Here is a 27,032-nt window from a genome sequence, read left to right as displayed (position 1 = left end):
AGGGCCTGGGGGCCTGACTCATGCTTCACAAACTGACAAGAGATTGGTTTATAAATCATTTGAGAGATGAGATAATAAATTCAAAATTATGATTTTATAATACAACATAAGCCTGTCAGAAAAATTAATAGTGATAATTTGCTCAGGGTGCCCTCCCAAATGAGGGCATACAGAAGACCAAATTAGAGATTGCAAGGTTTGATGGTGACAAAAGAATTGGAGGAAGGGTAATAAGGTATTTTTAAAGGATGGTTCATCAAATGAGAGAAGCTAGATAAAATGCCCACCTTTACTATCCTAGGTGACTTCTGAAACAGAACTAGAGAAATAGACCATTTCTCTCAGATGCTACCCAGGGCATAAGAGCAAGTGCTTGCTCCCTGGCTTTCCTTCCATGCAATAGGTCTTCCCCCATCACATACACAGACCGACCTCCCCCTCTCCCTCTCTCCGTTACAGGGCAGCACAAAACTCAGGTATGTTATGTGCACGTAAACCAATAGTTGGAGCTTCATGTTCGCTTCACATTACTACTCATTCTTCACTTGCTGGAACTGGGGTACTTCCTCACCAAACCCTGACAAAACAACTCTGCAAACATTTCCAGCCCTAGTGGCAAGTCCTGGACTCCTACCCCAAGAAATTCTGACATGATAGAGATATAAGAAGGCCCTGGGAATCTGCCTTTTTAAGAAGTTATCCAAAGCTCAGCCAGGTTATTTTTGCAGATGGCTAATATCATCTATCACTTCTTTTTTTTTTTTTCTAATTTTATTTTCAGAAGAAAATCTTTTTTTTCTGGCTTTTTCCGAATTTCTGGGATGGTAGGACTCAGAGCCTCTCTGAGTAGCCTCAGAGCCTACTCATGCATGTAGAGAGATGTAGAGGTAGAGATTGATAGATGAGTTATATATGATAGATGATATATATAGATAGATAGATAGATGAGATATATATATCTACATAAACTAGAAATAGATATGTATACATATAAATAGTAAGAGGAGTGTGTTGTTTAAAACTGTAAAGAAATATACACACTCTTAAAAATGTAGTTTAAAAATATAGGAATTCGCTTTCAGTTGAAGATAGTATGATAAACTTGAATGAAATAGGACCCTGATTGCAAATGTTCCTCCCTCCTTCCCTCCTTCTCTCAATCTCTCTCTCAATCTCCTCTCTCTCTCTCTCTCTCTCTCACACACACACACACACACACACACACACACACACAGAGCTCTACAGCTCAGCACAGGGTTTTAACATAAAAACCAATCCCTGAACCAGATAAATAAAGGAAAAGTTTCTATTCTTCTCGATCTTTAGTTCTTTTCCCTACATTAATTTGCAGTCAGTAATCACATGTAAGAAAAGTACCATTGCCCTGTAAACAATGCAACATGAAGAATCAGATGAGCATTAAGTGAAAATGAAGGTGCTTTGTCCTTAAAGACACTGTCATTATGGCTTAGTCCCAAACCCTTTTCACTCTGTACTCATTCCTTGATTTCACTGTCTTTAGAGCTGCATAGGTAGGAGTAATACTCATAAGCAGACATTCCAGAAGGTTTGATTTGAAAAACAGCCTCAAAAGAGAGACAGACAGACAGAAACAGACACACAGAATGAGAAGAAAAAGGTAAAATGGCGTTGTAAAATGAATTTGGTAACCACTTTGGCAGACAGCTTTTATTTAAGCTTGTAATTTGGTTAATCACAGGAAAATGATTAATCTAAAAATGCATGCTTTCTATTACTATGCTAATACCAATTCTACCTAATGCTATAAAGATATACATTTAATGTTTGGAGGAAGTTTGTTGTTAAAGGTATCACAGTGTTTATTCGAAGTCGTTTCAAATAGTATTTAATGGCATAGGGAGTGAGTGATTACAACATTAATGGCTCAGTGTGCAGAAGTAGGATACGAAATTATTTATGCCATGTGAGCCCAATTTTGCACGAAAGCAAAAGACAGAAAAAAAGCCAGCAAGACAAATGATGACGGGAGGATGTACCTCAAAATGTTTAACAGCTGTCAACTGGGGGAATTCAAGGAAACTTACTTTTTTTTCCTCCTATCTGTGTTTTCCCAGTTCCATTCAATAAATTACGTGTTTTATGTGCAGAAAGTGTTTTAAAATATATTACACCGGTACAGTGTTTCTCAACCTTTTATTCAGCATTAACCTTTAAGAAGCCCTTTTAGACTTTTTGTTTTCTAATCAATACCCCATGAAACTTAATCCCATAGATATGCTCGGTGATCTGTTTATATTGTGGCTCTTTGGAGAGTCACAAACCACTGTGACCCTTACATATAGCAAGAATCTTTGTCCCTCAAGAACAAATGTTCAGGGGCACCTGGGTGGCTCAGTCATTAAGTGTCTGCCTTCGGCTCAGGTCATGATCCCAGGGTCCTGGGATCGAGCCCCACATTGGGCTCCCTGCTCAGCGGGAAGCCTGCTTCTCCCTTTCCCACTCCCCCTGCTTGTGTTCCCTCTCTCGCTGTCTTTCTTTCTGTGTCCATTAAATAAATAAATAAAATCTTTAAGAAAAAAAAAAAAAGAACAAATCTTCACCTCCTTGGGGCACTGTTGTCCCTCTTGTGAATGCATGTGCTTGCCTAAGAGCCTGAAGATTCTGATTCAGGAGATTTGAGGTAGGAACAGAGTAAGTACTTTTTTTTTTTCAGTAGAGCTCAGGTGTTTCAAAAGCAATGTGTAAATGCCCCTACTTAATGTTATTCCATTTTTTTTCGGAAACCTGAAATATAAGCATTTATCTATTTTTAGGAATAATACTAATGATGGGACATTTTTACATAATTATAAATCTAAGAATTTGCCTTTCTTTTCCACTGTCAGGAACATATAACTTTGAACACACGTTAGAGCAACTTCCATGAAACTTTCTCCTTGACCTTTATATGTTTTCCACCATCTACTTCTGTGTGGGTCTTTTCTTTTAATCATGGTTGATTTCTTTAGTTTTTCTTTCAGAGACAATTGAGGGGAAGTGTGGGCTTAGCATCCTGAATTCGTAGTCACACTGTGGTTGGTAAAATGTGAACAAAAACCTTGCAAACACATGGTCCCTCGTGGATCATTTTCTCCAGTCTGACAATTACACAGAGGCCTCTGAGGCTTCTGGGGTCATTGCTGAGGCTATTTTTTAAAAATCCTATGGCATTTTCTCATTGTGGGTTAGTTTTCACCACAAAGAAGTTTTCATTTTTAAGGCTAAAAAAAAAAAAAACTCCACACACACACACACACACACAAACCCCTAAGATGAGTGGGAGAATTATTCAGCACAGCAGGTAATAAACCAATTAGGATTATGATGTCCTGGATGGAGATTTTCATGAACCTCTCACATTACCTGTTTCAGCTTTGTTTTTTCTTTTTTTTTTTTTTTTAATGTTCAAAGTGAATAGAGTAATGAAGCAGCTATTTAGGAAGGTTTGGACACAGGGAAGGCAAAAAAACACCCTTTCATTAGGTTCCCAGTAACAGCTAGCTTATTAAGCAGCAAGAGACAGAGATTGAGTCTAGAAAAATATAAAAGGAAGGCAAAAAATGAAGCAACGCGATGAGAAGTTCACTGATACCACTGGAACGGCAGCATGGCAGTTTCATAACATATCTTTTGTTTGGGGAAAACAACTATACTGACTTTGTTCCGAACCCCTTGCTAATGCGTATCTTAGGAAAACGTAACATACTTCATGTGTGTCTACAAAAATGCCTAAGGATCGATCTCTTACCTCAGTTTTATTCAGACTGGGAGAATCAGTATACAAATTTGCAGCTAAATATTAGTCAGCATACATGCTTTCTGCTGTTTCATAGCACGACTACTCCTAATTTTCAAGAATGGTAATGTATGCTCATCAGCCAGGAAAAAGGGCTGAGACCTCCTTGTCATCAGAGTCAATATTGGTTTTTCCTATGGGGGCAAACATAAAGATAAGTTTGTTCCAAGCCGGAACTTCCCACTGGCCCCAGTTACATGTACTAAGTGCTTTCAAATGGACCCCGGAATACAGGAAAACTAAAGAATCTGAATGTAGCCAAGGAGAATGTTGATGAATTCAGAGATAGTGGAAGAGAGTAGGGGAGTAGTTTTGGTGGAAATGGTAAAAGAAAAAAAAAGCAGGAAGGATGGCAGAATTCAGGGAAGAGAAGACAGAGATTTCATCAGTAATGAGCTCCTTCTAAAAATCAGGTTAAGAGTATAAATATGAAGTGACGGGATACAAATCCATATTTTGCCCAAGCTGGTTGATGAGTGAAATCTTCTCGTCCAGTCCTTTTTCAAAATTTTTCATTTTAACAATTCTTTTGTATCATAAATTCAATTTCAAGTGGACATTTCCTACTCATTGACTAACTTGGCTTCCTATATTTTGCCTAGCCATCTACTTTCTTGTTCCCTACTCCTTCCAAATCTTGGCTCCCACAATGAGGCAGCTCACATCCCTTAAGTTTCCTGTCGGATTTTGCTTCTTTAACTGCCAAAGTGAACTCCGCAAACATTTCTGTCATTTCCTTTCATACCTCATCTTATCTCTTGTGGCCCATGCTGTAAGCACTTCCATGAAGCCCTCAGTGATTACCCAAGAGGTTCACTTTGCTTAGTCTAGGGACCACCTCTCATGCTTCATCTCTGGAGACTTTGCCTTGAACACAGGGACTATGTAACCTTTCCCAAATCTCTCATCTTATTTTCCTGCCCTTAGTCTGCCTTTTTCCCAAGACTTTGCCTTTGTCCCTTATACTCCTGGTTTCATTTATTCCTCACTATATGAACGGCACCTCTTATGGTAACACCTTTACCTCTCACCTGATTGATGCATTCCATATGGCAAACTATGTACTGTACTTTTTCTCTTGGGGATTATTAAGAACTCACATGTAAAATGAAATTGCAGATCCATGTTGATATCCACCAGCAACTTTTTTACCATTTTGTGATACAAAAGGGATCTGCTCTCTCTCTTATTTATCTACAAATGACTCAAAAGTCAAGCCAAAAAAAAAAAAATTAAGCAAGTAAGATTTCCCAACAAAGTGTCTTGAAAGAAAGATTTTGCAGACGTTACATGTAGCCTGTATTCTAGAAGAGGCACAGTGACCTAGGCATACCTTGCTGAAAAACAGTCACTGTGGTCACATTCTATTAGTTCCAACTTTTTCTGTGAGGGGGAAAAGTCATTCCATGACAGGGTCAGATCTTCTGAGACCCCCTGAAAGAATTGCAAGGTTAATATAATCCCATTCATTTCCCCTCAAAAGCATTCATGAAGTACCTATCATGTACCAGGCAATGCATTCTATGCAGAAGGAAGTTTAGGCAAAGTCCTCCACATTTAATCTTCTAAATATTTTACCAATTTGTTCTTATCTTTCAGTCAACCGATGACTATCAGGCTGTGCCTAGACACCTGTCCTAGCTTGTTGCTCTAGTTTTCTGCATCTTTTCCTGCCCCTCCCCCAGTCTATTCTCTAATTGACAGCCTGACTAATCTTTTCACACAGAGATCAGATGTGGCTTCCTTGCATGCAACCTTTCAGTGGACTCCCACTGCACGGAGACTAAAGACCAGAATCCTTACCATAATTCAAAAGGCCAGTGGGAGCTATGAAAATCCCCTCCTTAGCTTTCCTTCCTAATGGATGATGCATTCAAATAAGTGGATTCTGTCATAAAGACACAGATTCCAAATGCATGTGAATGTTGAATTAGGCAGTTTACTTATAAAATGTGTATTACTCCCTTCTGCAGCTTTGGTTTTGAATACATGCTAACTCAATCTCAAGCACATAATAGATTATGAAGAAAAAGTTTGTAATGAATGAATGGATAGACAAAGGGATAAATAAATGAATAAATGTACAAAAACACATTCACATCATACAATCAAATGGCTCTTTATAAGAACTTATCAGAACAAAAGTATAATCGTGTGTGATATCCAGTTCTGGCAATGTTTGAGTGCCTTTCCTTTTGTTTTTGTTAAAAGGCATCCATTTTATATGTTTTTAAAGGAATATGTTTCTTTGCTGTGAATAGTATAGTCACAGTGCTCTGCTATATCTCATTTTAAAGAAAATAATAATAGTACCTTATGTTTGCTGACAGCTTTGTGGTTTATAAAGCACTTTTCACATAGATTACCTCATTTAAAATTCCTCTATTTCTTCTTTTACTACGGAAATTCTATTTAAGAAGATTCTCTTCTAAAATTAAGGCAATTACACTATTCTGTTCCTTAGCCTATTCTGTATTTCTTAGCCATATGTTTCACCGAGGTATTGTCTCTCTCTTGAGTCTTTCTTCTCTGGATGTATACTTATGATTTACCCAGAGGTAAATGGAAATGGGGGGGGTTGTATACAGATTTTTGTGGTTGTTGTTTCTTATAAACTGAAGCATTTCATTTTAGGAGCTGCTATACCATTTTAGGAGTTGCCATTCTAATGTTCAAAGCCAATTTACATATTTTCTGTGAAACTATTTTGTCATTTGAATTGGGATCATTAGAATAGGAAGAGTTACTTTTCATCTCCCCGGTATTTCACATTATTTACTGTAACATTTATGAGTTGCTGAGGTTTAAATAAGCAAAGATTATCTGAAAATGAGGCCTGGGAAGGGCAGTTTGAATCTTCATGCACTTTTATTTTTGGCCTTTCAGTCTATACTACTACTACTACTTTAGTCTAAAAAGTATTTTAAAGATTTTATTTATTTTTTTTTAAGATTTTATTTATTTGAGAGAGAGAGAATGAGAGACAGAGAGCATGAGAGGGAAGAGGGTCAGAGGGAGAAGCAGACTCCCTGCCGAGCAGGGAGCCCAATGCGGGACTCAATCCAGGGACTCCAGGATCATGACCTGAGCCGAAGGCAGTCGCTTAACCCACTGAGCCACCCAGGCGCCCAAAGATTTTATTTATTTGACAGAGAGAGACACAGCGAGAGAAGGAACACAAGCAGGGGGAGTGGGAGAGGGAGAAGCAGGCTTCCCGCGGAGTAGGGAGCCTGATGTGGGGCTCGATCCCAGGACCCCGGGATCATGACCTGAGCTGAAGGCAGACGCTTAACGACTGAGCCACCCAGGTGCCCTTAAAAAGTATTTTATAGTCACTGATCCTGGATTTAATAACAGGACATATGTTACATGAACCAGAATTGAGTGATCTTTATTTATTTTTGATCTTACATTTTGCTTTTCTGGAGAAGTATTTGAAAGAGATCAACTGACACTATACTTCAATAATTCAGTTCCTCTTTTCCCTTTAATACAGCAGTCTCACTCTCACAAAGTCTGAAAAACTTTGAACATGGACTTTATCTTCATTAACATTGCCAAAATGTATGTGTTTTTTGTTTATATGTTGGTGACAATTTTGTTTTTGCAGTAGTGCAGAAATTCTCGTTTGTGATGTAAGAGTTGTGTTTGCCCTTTCCACACGTTTCTTTATATCTTCCTATGTGCCAAACTTGGGCTGGCCCCTGAATTTAAAAATACATTTCCTCTCCTGAAATCATCACCTTGCAGTGGGCCAAACAGACAAAAGAACAGATAATTGCCAAATGGTGTCATCGCTGTGTTCAAAGATAAGAACCGGGTGCTCTAGAAACCATGATGAGGGGTACCCTACCCAAATCCATGAAACTAAGTTTGGTGGGGCAGAAGAGAACAGTCAGGAGAAAATGACCAATGATAGTGGCTTCCGAGCAAACTGCTGTAGAGTGGACGAGGGGAGAGAATAATCTGTGTGCAGATGCATGGGAGACGTGGGTCACATCACACATGTAGCGGACTCCTGTGTGGCTGTAAAGCTGGACTCTTAAGGTTCACAACAGGCGGTAGAAGTCGAGAAGCTGGAAAAGGTCTTACAAGTCAGGTAAAGAATTTGGACTGTATTCTGAGAGCAGTGAAAGAGTGACATTAGAGCAATTTAATAAATGATGACAGACTCCGATTTTCCATCTTCAAAAGCCTTCTCGGAGCAAAATGCTGAAGATTAACATGGAGGGCAAAAGGCCAGTGTTGGAGCAGTGCTTTTCAGTCCTAGCTGCACATTAGAATCACTAGGGGCAGTGGGGGCTTTTACAAAATGCCAGTGCCTGGACTCCACCCCAAACCAATGACATAAAAAGCTTTGGGACCAGGGCACAGACATTGGTATTTTTCAAAGCATCGCAGTTGATTGATTCAGTTGTGCAGACAAAGTTATGATTCAGTAAATAAGAGAGAGCATCAGGAGGCTTTTAATTAAAACAATCTAGGGAAGCGACAGCTGGATGATAGAGAGGTTAGAAGAGCAATTAAGGAGGTTGAATGAATGACTTGATATCTTGGTTAAAGGATAAGGAAGAAAGAGAAATCAGGGATGATTTGTATGTTTCTCTTTGAATGACTAGGTAGAGGAACAGATGTGTGTCAGTGATTAGGGGAGAAGGGTGAAGATGATGTGATCATGTTTTGGATACACTGCATATTTAAAAGGGATTTAGTAGATGTTTGACTCTGTGGATATGGAGTTTGGGAGAGAGTTCTTAGGTTAAAACAGATTTGACTATGATCATTGTAAAGGTAGTAAATGAAGCGATATAAGTAGATGAACTCACCAGGGAGACATCAGGTGAGAAGATCAAAAAAAGACTCGTAGGGAATGGTGACATTTAAGAGGTGAGCCAAGGAGGCTGAGGAGCAGCCAGAAGGGTAGAGTAAATTCCATGCCATGTTGATCGAAAGGAGGTTTCAAGGAGGGCTTATCAATGAGGGCAAGTACTGAAGGGAGGTCTGCCAAAATAAAGACTTCAGAATCTCTAGCGCGGTAGTGACTTGAGTGTCATAGCTATTATCTACAACAATTTCAACGGCAATTTCAATTTCAGCTATTATCTACAATTGCAGTAGCAACAGTCAAAATGTAGTGACTAAGAAAGGAACCTGAGGTGTGAAAGTGGAAATAGTGCGTATTGACTAGTGCTTCTCAAATTTTAGTGTGCACACAAATCACCTCTGGAATCTGGTTTAGACATGTAGAATCTGATCAGTTAGGTTTTGGGTAGAGCCCTAGGCACTGCATTTCTCGCAAGCTCCCAGGTGATGTGGATACTGCTGGTTCACAGGCCATCCCTTCAGTAGTGCCGGCATAAACCATTCTTCTATGGGAAGACCGTAACAGGTTGGCCAGATGTGGTGTTAGGGCCAAAAGTGAAACTCATTTGTTGTTTTCTTTTTAGATGAGGTTCTGGACTGAGGTTGAAGATACGGGGTGGGTGAAAAATGGAATCACTTCTTTTAGGAGGCAGAAGAAATTGGCAGACTGAGTACAGGGAGGGAATTAGGCATGGGTAGGCAAGAGACACCTACACCTGTAGAGAAGGACATAAGGAAGATGAGAAATACAGAATAGTCCTCCAGTAGATAGGATCCGGTGTTTTGTTTCGTAGCCCATTGTTTTTTCAAGGAATTGTTTTATATTTATTTTTATTCCTGAATTTGAATGGCTACACTGTGGAGTGTGCTGGTAAAGAGAGAAGTGAGTCCTCTTTGCTTCTCAAGTATACCTTGCATTTTCTGCACTTGTCAAATAAAAATTTGAGTGACAAGGTGTAGGGATGAAATTCACTGTGTTCAGGGAGAAAATGCCTTTTTTAGTCTACATCTTTTTGAAAATTTTCGCATTCCAACAAATGCATCAATTTTGATGTAAAAATGTACAGTGATGAATGGGTTTTGCTGTGTGTGTTGCCTGCCAGTGACATGGTAATAAATCCACGGTGCTGGAATTGTAATGGTACCCTTCATTCCACTCTACTGAACTCTTGCTGAACGCTTTTGAGTTGTTAGTACTTTATTTGCTACATTTGGCACTAAATTGGTTGATGGCTGGGGCTAGTGGGACAGATGAATCATCCAGCGATATACTGTATCACTATCACACCTGGATAGTTCTTTTCCATGTCTTGTGAGTGACCTAGGATTATATACTGAAGTATTTTTGCATAACTACATCAAGCTTTTTTCCCCCAATGTCAGGCTTTCATCTCAACCAATAGGTGCCCCCTGCCAAAGGAAGCCATTTTTGAAATTCATTTTAATGATCAAATAATATCACATTTCAACATCTGCCTTTTAAATTAATAAAATAGCTTACATGTTTCATTATGACTGGATGTTGCTATTTTCTCATAATCTGTGACTCTCCAACTGGTGGCAAAAATGTAACCACAACAGGAGAATGAGCTTTTTTTAGAGGACTCCTTTTCTCTGTTAGAATATTCAGCATACTTTAAATGAGGTTATATGGTCTCTGCCAGTCTGTTGATTATGAAATTAAGAGATCTGCCTGAATTCCACTTCCAGCTCCTCACCATATAAATTGGGTGTGACTTTCAGCAAAATGTTTCATCATTTCCACTTGTAGAAATGCTCTTTACTATCTTTCAGACTTACATATCCCACAGATGGTATTTATTTCTTACTGGAAAGTGGTCTTAGTGACTTAGAAAGCTGCCTAAATAATATGCTGTTTCGTGCTTGCTGTGAGAGAGCATCTTATCTAACATTTTATTCTGAAAAATTCAAATACACAGAAAAGCTAAAGGAACTCTACATTGAATAGCCATGAACTCACCATCTAGATTCTGCTGTACCACTTCATTCCTTTATCCTCCCATCAATCCCCCCTTTTTTATGCATTTCAAAGTTTGGAGATATCGGTACCCTTTACCCCTAAACACTTCAACATGCATATCATTAATTAGAGCTCAGTATTCACTTACAGTTGTTTGTTTGTTTGCTTGTGGCAAAATTTGCATAGTCAAATGCACAAGTTTGATGTGTCCCATTCAGTGAGTGTTGATGAGTGGTGGGTACACTAGTGTGACATAAGCCTCTATCAAGATACAGAAAAATACTATCATCCTAGAAAGAACTTTTTTTTTTAATTTAATTTTATTATGTTATGTTAGTCACCATACAATACATCATTAGTTTTTGATGTAGTGTTCCGTGATTCATTGTTTGCATATAACACCCAGTGCTCCATGCAGAACGTGCCCTCCTCAATACCCATCACCAGGCTAACCCATCCCCCCATGCCCCTCCCCTCTAGAACCCTCAGTTTGTTTCTCGGAGTCCATAGTCTCTCATGGTTCATCTCCCCCTCCAATTTCTCCCCCACCCTTCATTTAAAGGAAAGAACTTTTGGATGTTAACTAGACTTATTAAGGTGATCGTTTCACAATATATACAAATAATGAAATATTATGTTGTACACCTGAATTTAATATAATGTTGAATGTCAGTTTTACCTCACTTAAATATTTTTTTTAAAGATTTTTTTATTTATTTGACAGAGAGAGACACAGTGAGAGAAGTAACACAAGCAGGGGGAGTGGGAGAGGGAGAAGCAGGCTTCCTGCTGAGCCGGGAGCCCGATGCGGGGCTCGATCCCAGGACCCTGGGATCATGACCTGAGCCGAAGGCAGATGCTTAACAACTGAGCCACCCAGGCGCCCCTCACTTAAATATTTTTTTCAAAAGAAAGGAACCTTTTTTTTTAGGTTGGCTTGAGTTTATTTTAACTGAATTTTAACATGACTGAATTTAAGACTGTCAAGGTGAATCATACCAATGGCCCATCCAGGAAGGTGATATATGGCTGTTGATATTCTTTTTGCTCATCCAGTCACTGAGCTGACTGAGTTCTTCCCAATAACCTTGTAAGGTGAGCCTCTAGCTCTAACAGAAACATCAAGAAACATGTATCTCACAGACTGCTAGAGCTGGTAAGAACCTCAGGGATCATCCAGTCCACTCACTTTTGCTTTGTGTCTCAAGATTTGAGAACTTTACTGGTGTTATGAAAGTACATGGTAGTCTATCTTCACCCCTATAACAGAGAGCAAAGGCCAGACATGCTACTCAGTACCTTGTGTTTATTATTTCCTTAATCTTCATAGATTATTAATCTTCTTGTTATTGTTATACTCATTTTACAGAGAGTAACCTGGTTGGGCAATAGCATTAAGTTACTGATCTTTGCTATGTTCAAACTAACCTTAAATGTTAGGTTAATATTATAAAATGTTTTTACTCTAGGTCTGTCTTCCATGAATTTAAACGGAATGTTTGGCTGTTCCTGAATTCTAGCTTTTTAGGATTTAGAAAAGGAGCAGATATTCAAATTAGTCATAGTGGCTAGGATTTAATCATGTGCCTCTAACTCCCCTCCCTTTTCAGCTTTTCAGTCTGAAACAACATTTTTTTCTGTGTTTACATAGCAGCCACATTCCTCATGTCCTTTTCCTAAATACAGCAAGTGTCTGTCCATTCACACTAGCTACATTTGACTTCATGGTTAGTATATTTGTTTCTCCTTCTCCTTAATGGGTTTAAGTTGAGATTCCTCTTTGCAGAACTTAACTATAAATAAGTCTTCTAGAGAACCATGTTTAAATGCCTTGTGGAAGTACATGAAACAAATCTTAATATTCCCTATAATTTTGGTTATTATTTTCACTTACCTTGGTTTCTTATAAGTCTTTGAATATCAAACATTAAGATATGCTCACATTCCTCAAGGCAGAGATGTAGCCTGACTTTGTACAAGAGTAAGATAATGGTGGTTTCTTTCTTTTTTTTTTTTTTTCAGTTCCTTTCTTGATCACCCCTAACATTTTGTTGACTGCTTTAGCCTCAGGGAACAGTCTGTTGCGATTCCCACATCTCTTTCCCATCTTTAACTATCACAACTCATTATCTTAACTCCAGTTGGAATCATTTTCCTTACAGTTGCCCATAGTTAAATATCTGCCATTGTTTACCCATTTGTGACCCAGTTGCCTGAAAATTCACTCTTCCAGCTTGGTATTTTCTACCTGGATTATTTAAGTATTCTGTGGAATCATTGATATCCACAGTGTGCTCCACCTAGCAGATCACAAATGTTTGCTGATGACTATAATCTGTTGTTTGGTCTCTGTACGGAGAAGCGTAACACCTTGCTCCAGTATTGTCCTCTATGCTCTTATTTATTGTTGAATTTTATCTTCACAACAATTCTTTGGTTGTACAACCGTCATTATTTCAGTTTTGTAGCTGAGGAAATTGAAGTGGTGAAGCAACTTTTGCAAATTAAATTTCATCCCAGCTCTAGGGCTATAACCCATTACTAACTGCTAGTCAAGGTTTCTTTCTAAAACTTAGTCACAGTAACTTCTAATTCTCAGACTATAAATTCAGTGCAGAAATTGCAACAGAGCTGTTCTTTGTTCTGTAGCAATGTATATTCAAAAAGGCAATCATTTCGTTTTTGTAAATAACATTTTTCCCTAGGAGAGATGTTGTGGGAATTTATATCAGTCAAGAATGTATATCGATAATCAAACACAGCTAGCTTAAAAACATGAAGTGAAAGATTGGTTAGTACTCAATCAACTGAACTGTTTCTTTCTCTGCAGTATTGTGGTTCTTGACATGATTGCTGAGTTTCCAATTTGACACTTCTAGAGATCTGTAAATCAGGACACATGCTGAGTCCCAGTCTGTCATCCTGAGTCTTAGCATTGGTTATTTATTTCCCTTCATTATCCAGCATCTACTTACTGGACAAATCAGTTGAGAAGCTTTCCACGATGGCCCTCTGAAAGGAGAAATACACACATTTGGGTAGCTCTTCAATTACCAACATGCACAGATTGTCTGAGTTTATATGCACATATTTTATTATTATTTCACTTTTGCAAGTCAGATAAATCTGGTATAAATGTAAATCTAACAGTATGGGCTCTAGTGACCAAGTACACTGCCATAATATGTCTTTGGTCTATCAGTAATATCCTGGGTGCAGTGCTGCAAGTGTGGTGACATTCTGCGGTTTGAATTGTTGGCCGAGGCATGGACAATTAGCAGGTCCATATGATGTCCAACTACCGCAATGGCCCAGTTCCAAAATAACAGCTTCTCTTTGATGATCTGCAGATTTTATGTTTACTTTCATTCCTTGACAAAATGGAATATATATCATACTTCTAAGGTTTTCTTTTGTATATGTTTCTGCAGGGTCTGCTCTTAGGACAGCTATATCAATCAATTGCTGTGCTTTGTTTCTGTTGTTAAATAACCAAATAGCTGCTTCATTAGTCTCTATGTGCTGATTTGTTTCTGTGAGTCTAGTCTGGTTCACTGGCCAATGCGTATTTCTGAGATGTTCTTTATCACACCAATCTAAGACCTAAATTGCATTGTATCCTTAACAAAACCATTGCATCTCTTATTACCATTCGTATCTGCCAGTAATGCATATTTCACAGGTTACAACCCTTTTGAAAAGACGAATTCTCCAACGTTGTATGCACAATACATTTTACAAGTCAAATCATACTTCATTAAATCTTTATTGAAGTACAATAGACATAAGGGAAAATGTACATGTTACAAATGTTTAGCTTGGTGGGTTTGCACAAACTAAATACAACTGTGTAAACAGCCCTCAAATCAAGAAAGAGAATAATATCCAGAACTTCTGAAGCATCCCTTATGTCTCTTTCAGTGACTACCAGTCCCACAAGGATAACCACATCCTGACTTCTACAGTCATCTTACTTTTTCCTCTTTTTATACATTATATAAGTGAAATAAAACAGTATGCCCTTGTTTTTGGCTGGCTTCTTTCCCTCAACATTATGTTTGTGAGATTAATACATACTATTGCATAAGTTGTAGATATTTTATTCTTGTTGCTAGATAGTGTTCTATTGGTAAATATACCACAGTGTATTTATCCATTTTCCAGTAGAGGGGAATTTGGGTAGTTTCCAGTTAGGGGAAGCTTCCAATTTAGTACATGTCTTTTGGCCAATACATGTATGTATTTGTCTTGGATATATACCTGGGAGTGGAATACCAGTCAAATAATATTTTAAATATACCTGAGAAGTTGACTAAAGAAATCTTATGGTGAATGCTTTTGTAAGGGAAATAATCTCTCCATAATTTCTGCTCTGCAAAATCGATTCTTCCATATGTGTATTTATTTCACAAGGGTCGATACATCTGTTTACTATCTTTCTAGTATTCATCTCTTCATACTTTGTTAATAACAATATGATATTTTATTGTTATTAGCCTCTGAAGCTCAGTATGTTTTAAAATTTGAAAATGCCCATAAAAATATCCTTATCTGAAATATACATATACTCTTCTATATTATGCCATCTCAGATTTAATTAAAAAGACAGACTGAGGCAAAAAGGCATGCCAACAGATTCTCTCTGATCTACAGTTTATTTTAAGAATATTAGAGAAAGAAAGATCATTGATTCTTTTTGGCTCACAAGAATCCCCCTCACATACCAACATACCTTTTAATTTATGGATTTTTATCAGATGAGAATATTCTACTAGTAAATATGATATTGAAGATGTTCTATACCAAAAAAAATACGGTTGTGGCAGAGGCATTAAATCAGAAACAAAGGATGCCCAGAAAATATTTGTTTGCTTAAAATAGAGATCATGAAGAATGAGAGGAAAATGAAGAGGGAAATATGCAATTCTTTTTTTAAGTTTTTATTTTAATTCCAATTAGTTAGCATACAGTGTTATATTAGTTCCAGGTGTACAATATAGTAATACAACATTTCCATATATTACCCAGTGCTCATCACTACAAGTGTACTCCTTAATCCCCATCACCTGTTTCACCCATCCCCCCATCCCTTCCCGTCCAGTAACTGTCAGATTGTTCTTTATAATTAAGAGTCTGTTTCTTGCTTTGTCTTTCTTATTTTTGCCCTTTGTTTTTTTCTGTTCCTTAAATCCCATGTATGAGTGAAATCATATATTTGTCTTTCTTGACTGATTTATTTCACTTAGCATTATACTCTCTAGATCCATCCATATCATTGCAAATGGCTAGATTTCATTCCTTTTTTTTAATAGCTGAGTGATATTCCATTGTGTGTGTATATCTATATCTATATCTATATACATACCTCTTCTTTATCCATTCATCAGTCAATGGACACTTGGGCTGCTTTCATATTTTGGCTATTATAAATAATGCTGCTATAAACATAGGGGTGCATGTATCCCTTTGAATTAGTGTTCTTGTATTCTTTGGGTAAATACCCAGCAGTGCCATTGCTGGGTCATAAGGGGGTTCTAATTTTAACTTTTTGAGGAACCTCCACACTGTTTTCCAGAGTGGTTGCATCACTCTGCATTCCCACCAATAGTGCGTGAGTGTTCCTTTTTCTCTGTATCTTCACCCACACCTGTTGTTTCTTGTGTTGTTGATTTTAGCCATTCTGACAGGTGTGAGGTGCTATCTCAGGGTAGTTTTGATTTGCATTTTCCTGATGATGAGTGACGATGAGCATAATTCTTAAACCAGTGTTCAACTTATGTAAACTTGAAATGCAGTAAAGAGACAGTGACTCCTTGTAAAGAAGAAAGACTCAAGGTCCTGGGCAAGGGTTAACTTTGGAAGTGGCATTTTTACATCATTATAAAAAGGAAGCATGGATAATTAAAATAGTCTACATATACAATTCATTTGACAGACAGTTATTGAAAGTATACCAGGCAACAAGCACTGGGCTGTGCACTAACGTTTTTTTGTTGTTTTTTTTTTAATGAATAAATGTCTAACTTTGACCAGCTTCCCCCAGAAGATGACCTTGAAACAATGACTTGAGTGAGAGTGTTTTACTTGTAAGCTGATCCCAGGAAGTACCAGTAAGAGAGTGACGCAGCAAAAAGGGAAAGAAGCCAATAGTTGAGCCAATTATCGAGCAGGTTATTGCTGTGGGCAATTTGAGTTCAACCCTGATGAGTGAACTCTGGGAGACAGTGAAAAATGCACCTCACCGCTGTCACCCACAAAGGGTAATTATCTTCCAACTCTCATTTATCATTGGCTCATTCATTTGTCAATCCCTTACAGTAAGATTTCCACCACGCCAATAAAATTACTTTGTGTATGGTCCTGAGGGAATTCCATATGGTCAAAGCCAATGGATACTTTTGGCATGGCTTTGGGGAGTCTGACTATTTGGGTCCACGTGTTGGCTCTCCCACTCACTAACTGTATGACCTTAGGTCGATTCTTTAATGAAGTCTGTTTCTTCCTCTGTTCAATGAGAAGTAGCAACAACAGCAGCATAAACAATGATACCTACCTCATAAGATCATCATGATGATTAAATGAATTAACACTCATACAGAACTTAAAACCGTGCTTTAAGCAGTGGAGGAATTCAAGTAATGTTAATTATTATGATTTTTATTATCTGGCATGACGTTTATATGGCTTTTAAAAGTGTTAACCACTTTTGGGTTTTTGCAATTCTTTCTTATTCATGTATTTATGAAAGTACACTTTCCAGGCATTCCTCCTACCTCTTTAGCCATTCATTCATCCTATTGGCTACTTTTGCTTCATTCTGTCTTTATGTGTTGTACTTTCCAGGACTTGATCTTTACCCCTGTGTTCTGTTCAATCTACATACCATGTCAATGAGAATGCATTCACATTGAGGTCTTCATTACTTCTCTGTAGTAATTTCTAATCCTGGATTCCTCTCTCTCCCCAGATACATGGCTTTGCCATCGTACCTTCAGTCCATGTGACTAAAATGATAATCCTTTGTAGATGATCCTCAAAACTTCCCACTGAATAGGTCCAAGATTGAACTCATTATCTTTTCCCTGGAACTGTTCATCTTTATTCTTTGGGTAGATAGCAAATAGCAGTTTTATCTAACAGGCACCAAGCAGAAGCCAGGAAATCTGTCTTGACTCCTTTGTTTCCCCACAGCTTAGCATAATGCCTGGCATCTAGTAGATGGTAAATAAAATGGTGACTGTCAGGCTGGATGAATGGATTGATGGGTAGGGGTACTTGGAGGGGTAGATGGATTATTGAGTGAGTCTGTAGCTCGTAATTTTATTTAGTTAAGTATTATCTGATGGATCATGTACAGTTGAAGGTCAGGGATGAGAAAGCACGCCCTTAGTGGGATGAACCAGTTTTCCTTGCTACATTACATACACATGATCCCTTTGGGTTGAAAACTTTTACCGTTGTGACTGAACAAGCATTCAAATGGTATATTTGTCTGAAATAATGATCTGGGCTATGAAAGTTTCCTCCTTTTGCCACAATGAAGAGATACATAAACATACAATAGGAAGAACTATCTTAATTTTTTTCTCCTATGCTGGCCTTTTTAAATATAAGATTATGTCTACACTGTTGAAATAAACTATAAGATGTATGAAATACTTGCTGGCATGAATGCAAATGGTTTACCATGTTTATATCAAAAATACTAAGCATTTTAAAAAGTTTGCTAGCATAATGTCACTAATCAAGGCTGATTAATGCAAAAACAAATTGGAATCAGAGACTTTTTTAGGAAAGCCAATTTTGTTATTTTCATATACATGTAGTATATAAAAATAGGCTAAGAAAAAAATAGTGCCAACTATGCATAATAAAGTAGCTGGCCATGATAAGTTGAAAAAATGGTTTGTAATTGGAATATCAGTTATTTCTATGACTGATGGAGAATTATTTCAGAATATGTAAAGACATATTTTAAACAGCTTTCTTATAATAGCATTTACGCTATTAATTTTGTAAACTAAAGATTAAACAGAAGACTAATTAATAACTGTAAATCTCACCTATAGTAGGTGTCGCACTACCCTGTGAGGCAATAACAATGAAACAAACAAACAAAAAAGAAGGGTGCTCAGAGATTATAGAGAGAGACTGACATTTGTTTTAACACATGTTAACCTAAATTGGAATATAATATGCTGACTGGTTTTGCAACACCAAGCAAATACCCAAAGAGAAATGAACCCAATAAAAACAGTCATTTATGATGAGCACCACTCACCTGGTTTAACCTATTCTAGGTACCAGATTCTTGATTTCATGTCACAATCACTAGTCTTCTAGGGTTTGTCTAGTTCTCATGCTTATTCACAGAAAATCTTAAGTACTTCTTCAGCTCCTAAGTTATCTTAACTTTATGGGGGCAACAATAGAGTTAATTAAGAAGGACTAAACTTAACATCATGAAGGACAATTTTACAGTACTGTGCTGTGTACATTTTATTTATCTATCCAAAGCCCCTCTTGGCCCTTCTCTTCTTTGGTCTCTACTCTGAGGGGCTGATGTGTGTCATCACTGGGCTCCCGTGCCCTCGGGCTTCCAGTTGGTTTACCCACCAGGGAGACTTGGTAGGAGAGAGAGGACAAAGTGAGATCAGAATATTTATTCTCCTGGTTCCTTCTGGTGAAGTTCCCTCAGGCCAGTGGTGTCCTTTGGCAAAAGTTACTGCACTTCTCAAGGTGGTTTCTCCTCATGATGCTCAGCTTCTGGCGACTTTCCCCTCCCCCAATTTCCTGGCTCTCAATGTAGTAACGGCGCCACTGCCACAAGACCCAATTTCTTGTATTATCCTGTATAATTATAAAATTATAATGATGGATTAAAATTTAATGATTTTTAATGTAAATTTATTAAAAGAAAACTATGTTAAAGCTGAAATGAACAGTGGACTTTTCAGCCAAAGTAGAGATTAGAGGAAAACTGATGGCTACTATCAACCTTAAAATTAATTGTGTTTAATTCAGAAATCTTTGGTGATTTTCCTACACCCGGATTATGTTGTAATTTGTTCCTTTATAAATAAATCTCTTGGATTATCCAGGCCAGATCACAGAGGAAAATGTATGTGAAGCTAAAATATTCCAGAGGACAGTGGGGAGACATTGAAGGGTTTAAATAAGGGAGTGGGGCGATCAGATTTATATTAATTATTACTCTCTCTGTAGTGTGAAAATTACATTACAAAACAGAGACTTGAGACAAGAGGGGCTTTAGAGTCTACTGCAGACATGTAGGCAAAAAATGATAGAGCTCTGCAGTGGGAATATGTGAAAAGTGGGAGGAGTTCTGTATGAGAGAACTTAGTATCCAATTATATATAGTAGTCATTGAGACCTCAGGAAAAATCTAGAATGTCTGTCAGGTTTTGCTTAAGGGATAAAGTTGATAGGGGTTTTATTGCTTATTTTCCAGGACATTATTTCTATTTTATGAAATCAGCTTAAAGAAAAGATAATGTGGTCCTTAAAAGAAAAAAACAATGTGGTCATGTTTATTTTTAACATAACTAAAATAAAGTACTTCAGAGCAGAATTCATAGGGCAGCTCCATCTTTGACTCACAATGATACCAAAAAATGGCCTCAGTATAAGCCTGTCTTACTTACAGAATGTAACCAGTATGAATTCTTAGATATCGTTACAAGACATTTCCAGTAGGCCTACCTGCTCTTGGGTTGCCCCAGAAGAAGACCAGAGCATGTGGTTTATTTGGGAGTTGAGGGAGTGAGCAAGTAAGAAAGGCAGGGCAGTCAATAAAGGATGGTGCATTATCAAGCAGGTTACTCCTGTGAGCCACCGGAGCTTCATCCCACTAGGAGAACCCTGGAACCCTTGTAAAATAAGTGCTCCCCAGTGAAGTGAATAAATGCTCCCTGGCATGAAGGGGGCTAAAATATCCATACCCTGATATGTGCCATCAGCCCTTGATTACAGGCTGCTCCTGGGAGGGGTGGGTGGAGGGAATCATTGATTCACTGGTATGTCTAGCCTGCCACTTAGGTGGCAAAACAGATTCTTTGTGGCACCACAAATCCGTCAATGAATGAATTGCCAAGGATAGTATCAGAAGTCAGGTTGTTGGGCACTGAAGCGGTAAGGGCAAGGGGATTCAGGCATTCTGCTCTAGTACTTTTCTAAAAGATTATTCATATTTGGCTCTGGGGATTGAGAATAGACACAGTTAAATTTTTACATACACTACTGATGTTCTAGGTCACCTTGAGGAAGATAACTTAACCTCATGTTTGCCATTGGAAAAAGTAAGGAATTCTGTTGTCCATTATCCTAGCTGTAACACAATGAACAATTTTTTTAAACAAATAATATATAAAGTGAGATCATCTTTGAAGGTTAAATTTCAGATGTCTTCTCCAGGCTAGCATTTACTCCTATATATTCATTTTTCCTTCTATTCCAGTTGAAAGAATTCAGAATCAGTGGGATGAAGTACAGGAACACCTTCAGAACCGGAGGCAGCAGTTGAATGAAATGTTAAAGGATTCAACACAATGGCTGGAAGCTAAAGAAGAGGCTGAGCAGGTGTTGGGACAGGCCAGAGCCAAGCTTGAGTCATGGAAGGAGGCTCCCTACACAATGGATGCAATCCAAAAGAAAATCACAGAAACCAAGGTTGGTATCATAGGTATGTTCTTAAAATAAAATACCGGTTATACTGGATAAAATTATAACCATGGATTAAAATTTAATTATTTTTAATGTAAATTTATTAAAAGAAAACTATGTTAAAGCTGAAATGAACAGTAGACTTTTCAGCCAAAGTAGAGATTAGAGGAAAACTGATGGCTAATATCAATCTTAAAATTAATTTTGTTTAATCCAGATATCATAGGCTGGTTTTCACATTACACCATCTTTTGAGATCACTTCATAGTTGATATACATAATTGTGTGGTAGCATAAAGTCAGTCATTTGGGATTAATTCCTTCCTAGAAAAAGTAATGGGTCTGCTCCTTCCTAAGTGGGGCCCTGAATGGAGAAGGGGGGAGGAGTGTAAGGATAAGGCAAGGATAAGGGGTCTTCTCACTTTCTTCTCCAGGTCTTTGACCTTCAGACCAATTTCTCTACTTCTTTCTCTTCCTTCTCTTCTTCTTCTTTTCCCCCAAAACTCCATCATATATCTGTCCCCTCCAGAGTCTAGAATTCGTTGTGATAAAAGAAAGGGAAAAGAAAAAGGAAATAATACTTGTTCACTGACTATGTTTTATCAAGCATCATGCCTGGTGCCTTACATGCTTTTAATTCTTTCAAACCTCATATTTATGGATCAGTTGGGAAAGACCTTAAATGCTAAGTGGAGAAGTAACACAGTGAGAACTTGATTAGATTGAATTTTTTATTAAAACCCTCTATAGATTTTTTTTTCTGGTGTAAAAAGGCCTTCTGCTAAACAATTGTCTGAATCACAAATGAGCTATGTCATCTAAGAAAAAAGACCTTATATTGTGGTTTTCTTGGATGAAGTGACTTCCATTTCTCAATGAGTCAGTGTTTAGGCTGTGCTGAGCTACATGGCATATGTATTTATGCTAGGTTTATTTGGAAAACATAAACCCTGAAATCTCAATAGTTTAATATAATAAAGATGAATTCCCTGGTTGTATCATACTCCAGTGGAGGTTGAAGAGCCCTTCCTGGGAGCTCTCTCATAAATAGCGACTTGAGGAATCCAGGCTTCTCCGATTTTGTGATACTATTAACTCATGGCTGACCACAGTCACTGCAAGAGAGTAAGAGAGAATGTGGCCAGTTTATCCATGGGGTTCTATGGGTAGGCCTGGAGATTATGTACATCACTTCCACCCACCTCCCGTTGACCAGAACGTGTTCCCAATTTAACATAAGGAAGAGTAAATAGCAATAGTGAGCAAATGAGCTTTTAGCCAGCCTCGGCTGTAGCTACTTCTCCAAAGGACCTGTGTTGCTATGAGGACAAGATTTTTGTTCCTATGACAAGAATGTTAGAAAGTGACATAGGATTTTACAGACTCATCATTGCCTCTGTTGGAAGCAGTTATTTCTTTCACAAGAGACTTGTTGCCACTAGGATTTACTCCTTTGGATTAACATAGAAGGCATAGGAATTTCTTTTTTCTTTTTTTAAGATTTTATTTATTTATTTGACAGAGACAGAGATAGTGAGAGCAAGAACACAAGCAGGGGGAGCGGGAGAGGGAGAAGCACCCCCCTCCCCGAGCAGGGAGCCCGATGTGGGACTCAATCCCAGGACCCTGGGATCATGACCCAAGCCAAAGGCAGATGCTCAACGACTGAGCCACCCAGGCGCCCGGCATAGGAATTTCTAATGATGATGTTCCCAATTCCTCAGTTTGACTATGGGAAAGATAGAATTCATGCAGCTGTTCTTGAAGGCTCTGGTCTTATCCATAAGGTACTCAGTATGTTATGCCATTTCTTTTTACTGTCCAAAAACAGGATTCTATGAATCTAGCAGATCTTAGAAGAAAGTGATTAACTGGTGGAGAGGAATTAACAGGGGAAAAGAGTTTGGGCTGGACCCTTGAGTTAGAAGAAGGGAAGGAGAGATGGGAGGCATTTGTGATAAATTTGATAAGGGCAAGAAGACTCTGCAAGCTGGCACATGAAAAATCTTAAAACCTGTAAGAATCTTAAAGTGATGGCAAGAATGATTAGGGTTTTATAGCCCTTAGAAAAGCAAGGGGCTTTTAATAAGAGATGAAAAGAAGGGCAAAAGAAAATATGAAAGGATAAAACGAAACAATTTCATCATCAAAACAAGTCGTATGTTTTAAACACCTAAAACAAAGACAAGATGGTATTATAATTGCTATCCTTGTCAAACTTTCGAAATAAAAAAATTTCAATTGTCAGTCTAAAACTACATCATAAAAATGGCTTAGCCATTATCTATAGAAACTCATGTTTTTGTTTGTGTTATATGTTATATGTTAGGAATTCAACTCTATATATATATAGTTGCACTTTCAGTGTATGTTCATTATATAAAGACCAAAACTGTAATTTTCCCATCCATTTCCTAAATGGTTATGTTAAAGCTAAAAGTAATCCTAATGCTAATACTAACATTTAGCAAGTACTTGCCAATTGTCAAAAATTGTGCTAATCATTTTACATATATTGGCTTGTTTCACCCTCTCAGGAATCTTCCATGAAAACTATCATTGTTCACAGTTTACAGGTGAGAAAATTGAAGCCTAGAGAAGTTCAGAAACTCTTAAAAATCATAGAGTTAGGATGTGAATGCATAGCAATCACTCTTGTAGATGACTTCACAGATTTTCTCTTCTACCCATTGTGTTCTGTGTGGCTAAAACAAATCAAGAAAACACTGAAGATCAGAAAGGGAGACAACTGTAATTATGAATTGACAAATAAGATCATATTACTGATAAGCCAACAGGTGGGAAATGAAAACGATGAAACAGTATACTGGGGAGAGGTTTTCATATTCTGTTTTACTATGAAAAACTAAGAGATAATTGCAAATTATATCCCCTTTTTTAATGAAACTACAATGTTTAATTTTTCTAAAAGTCAGGGAGCATATAAAATGGGGATCTGGCCTTTATGTCTAATATGTTATCACTACTGAGTGGTAATAGCTGGCTTATCACTTACAATTTTCTTTTACAAAGAAAGGGTGAAAATAGACATAAAGAGGCATTGGATAATTTGAGCAGGATCTCCTTGCTCCGTAAATTCTTTCCGAGTCTCCGTGCCTAAGATTAGCAAAAGAGCTGGTGAGCCCCATAAGGCAATCATCAGGCTGTGTCCACGGAGGTGGAGGTGGAGAGCTGTGATTGAAGCAACCAGCCTCCCCTGAAGCAGCGTCACTGATGACTCCCCTCACCATCACAGTAGTAAGATACTCTTGGAAAATCTAAACCAGTCATCGCACCTGGACTAAAGAAAAATTCATCTGCAATTCTTATATTTTTATGATTCATCATTGCTCATCTTTGTCTGTAATCTCTTCCATTTCTTATCTATGTATTTTCATTGTCCTCATTATGGAGATAAAATTTTGAATTCTGACTTTAAACTTAGTATCCTTAGATAAATACTTATAGATTGTTGCTTTATAACTTTTGATAATTATCATTTTAAATTCCTTACACTATCTCATTAAGTTCTACCCTCAACCATTTCCTTACTGATTGGACATTCAGACAGCCTCCTCCTCTTGGTTAAAAAAAGTAGCAGAGAAAAAAAATGGGGACAACAACAAGCCCGTTGTTGAGGAGAGGAATCAAATCTGAGGTAGCATCCAGGGACAGTCCATCTTGAAAGCATGGTCAGGCTGGAAGGAGATGGCACAAAAGAGTCTTGATTTATCAAAAGAACAAGCTATAGATAGCCCATCATGTTGATGATTAATGAGCAGGTCATTAAGAGATGCCCATAATATATGTAGTTTCTTTCCTATATAACCCATAATGCGAGGAAGTAGCTGATTCTGTTAACCACACGGCTTCATTTGATCTTCTCCATGGCCCTAGTAAAACAATAATGTTTTTTTGAGATGGAAAGACAGATGTTAGGGAAAAATCATACAGGATTTCCATTTTAATCAAACTCCCTGCCAATAAGCTATGACAGAATCCTATGAGAGATGATGCCATTTAACTTTCATAAGAAGTAAGATGGTGTGACATTGGCACCTAAAATTGTCAGCAACGGTCATCATGGGATTTATTTTATTTGGCAGAATCTTGGTTGACTTCACAACCTGTTCCCCAGGCTATTAAGATTGGTCCAAACTTGGCAATGAATTCTTTGGAAAAATTATTTCTTGATGATTTTAAGCTTTCTTTTCCAGTATCAAGAGAGATTTACCCAGGCTCAGAGTTTTCATTTATTTTTTCCCCTTTCAGCTTTTGAAAGAGAAATTCCTTTTTTGTCTGCTTTGTGATTGCTTTTGTGTCAAATTCAGCATAAAAGCTTTTCAAACGTGACGGCATTAGCTGTTTTGTGCTTGGCTGAGCTAAGAGTACATGAATTCAATACAGAAGTGAAATCTTGTTTGAGCTTAGCTGATTTGGCTCTATAATACTTAAAACTATCTGAGGCGAGAAATCCAATAATTTATCAAATTATTAAATAAACATTTCCAAGGCTGCAAAATATCTGTGTTTTGAAGACATTCTTTAGGGAGCTTGAAAGATAGATATATTGTAATCATGTAATTAATTTAAAAAGTTGAACTTGTTATATATAGTAAATGCAGTAGGTGTTCGAGGATCGCAAATTATTTTACTAGGAAAGAAGCTAATGGAGAACTTTTTCAAATATGAAAGTAGAACATTGTACTTTTAATTATTTGGGGGGATGGGTAGTATTAGATCATATCCTTATCTGCCATAAGGATGTGCATAGTAGTGGAAGCTGAATTCTTCTCCCACATATTTTATTTACTTTTTGACTTGCACAAAATTAAATCAGCAAATTGATTCACACTGGTAGTTTGAGGTTTGGATTTCTGATACTGTAATGAAAAACATCAGAAATCTTCTTGCCGGGACCTGCCATTTCTTCATGCATTTTCTTTATTCCCTTTTGTTCTCCCCTAAAGCTTCCACATGATTAAGGAGAAAGAATCAATAACCTAATCATACTTTTCCTCCCAAAGTATGTATGAAGCTATTAAACTTCTCAAAGCATACAACCAGAGTGCTTCCTACATCACTGATGGAGCAGACGAAGTAATGGGCTAGTTTCCCCAGGTACTGCTATACTATATAAATATTTAATGCACAGTCACCAAGACTTGAATAGCATTATGCTCTGATTACACCATATTTTGCCTTGTTTCCTTTTCATAGTTTAACTTATACCATGCTCAAAAATATAATGTAGAAACTCTGTAAACATACTCCTCCATAAAAGCAACAAATTGCAAAAATTGTCAAAATTGCCTTTTCTGAACTCTGGAAATTAACCAAAGGTTGACAGCATTTTATAAACTGCTGAACTTCAGTAAGAACAGCAGGGTTTGGGACTTCTGGGTGGCTCAGTCAGTTAAGCAGCTGCCTTCGGCCAGGGTCGTGGTCCCAGGGTCCTGGGATCCAGTCCCGCATCGGGCTCCTTGCTCAGCGGGGAGCCTGCTTCTCCCTCTCTCCCTCTGCTTGTGTTCTCTCTGTCAAATAAATAAATAAATAAATAAATAAATAAATAAATAAATAAGAACAGCAGGGTTTGAGGCTTTTTAACTTGGCCTATTCTATCACTTTCTCCCAGCTCCATAGTAACTTTGAGAATCAGAGCCTTATAGCCATCAGAGAAGGAAGACC

At 37.7% G+C, this 27,032-nt stretch overlaps 1 protein-coding gene across 10 annotated transcripts in view; it reads left to right on the top strand.

Moving 5' to 3' along the window:
* DMD (dystrophin) overlaps positions 1 to 27,032 on the top strand; it is a 2,113,108-nt gene that overhangs the window by 1,553,130 nt on the left and 532,946 nt on the right. For all 10 annotated transcript variants that reach the window (XM_064573900.1, XM_064573902.1, XM_064573903.1 and 7 more), the window contains one exon: positions 21,139 to 21,350. In XM_064573900.1, coding sequence (XP_064429970.1) covers positions 21,139 to 21,350 — 212 coding nt within the window. The remainder of the gene's footprint in view (positions 1 to 21,138; positions 21,351 to 27,032) is intronic.

This window comes from Mirounga angustirostris, unplaced genomic scaffold (assembly GCF_029215605.1).
Source record: "Mirounga angustirostris isolate CCGP_5_RB_7025 unplaced genomic scaffold, mMirAng1.0.hap1 SCAF_11, whole genome shotgun sequence".
Taxonomy (NCBI): domain Eukaryota; kingdom Metazoa; phylum Chordata; class Mammalia; order Carnivora; family Phocidae; genus Mirounga; species Mirounga angustirostris.
This window is presented reverse-complemented; position numbering and strand designations above follow the sequence as displayed.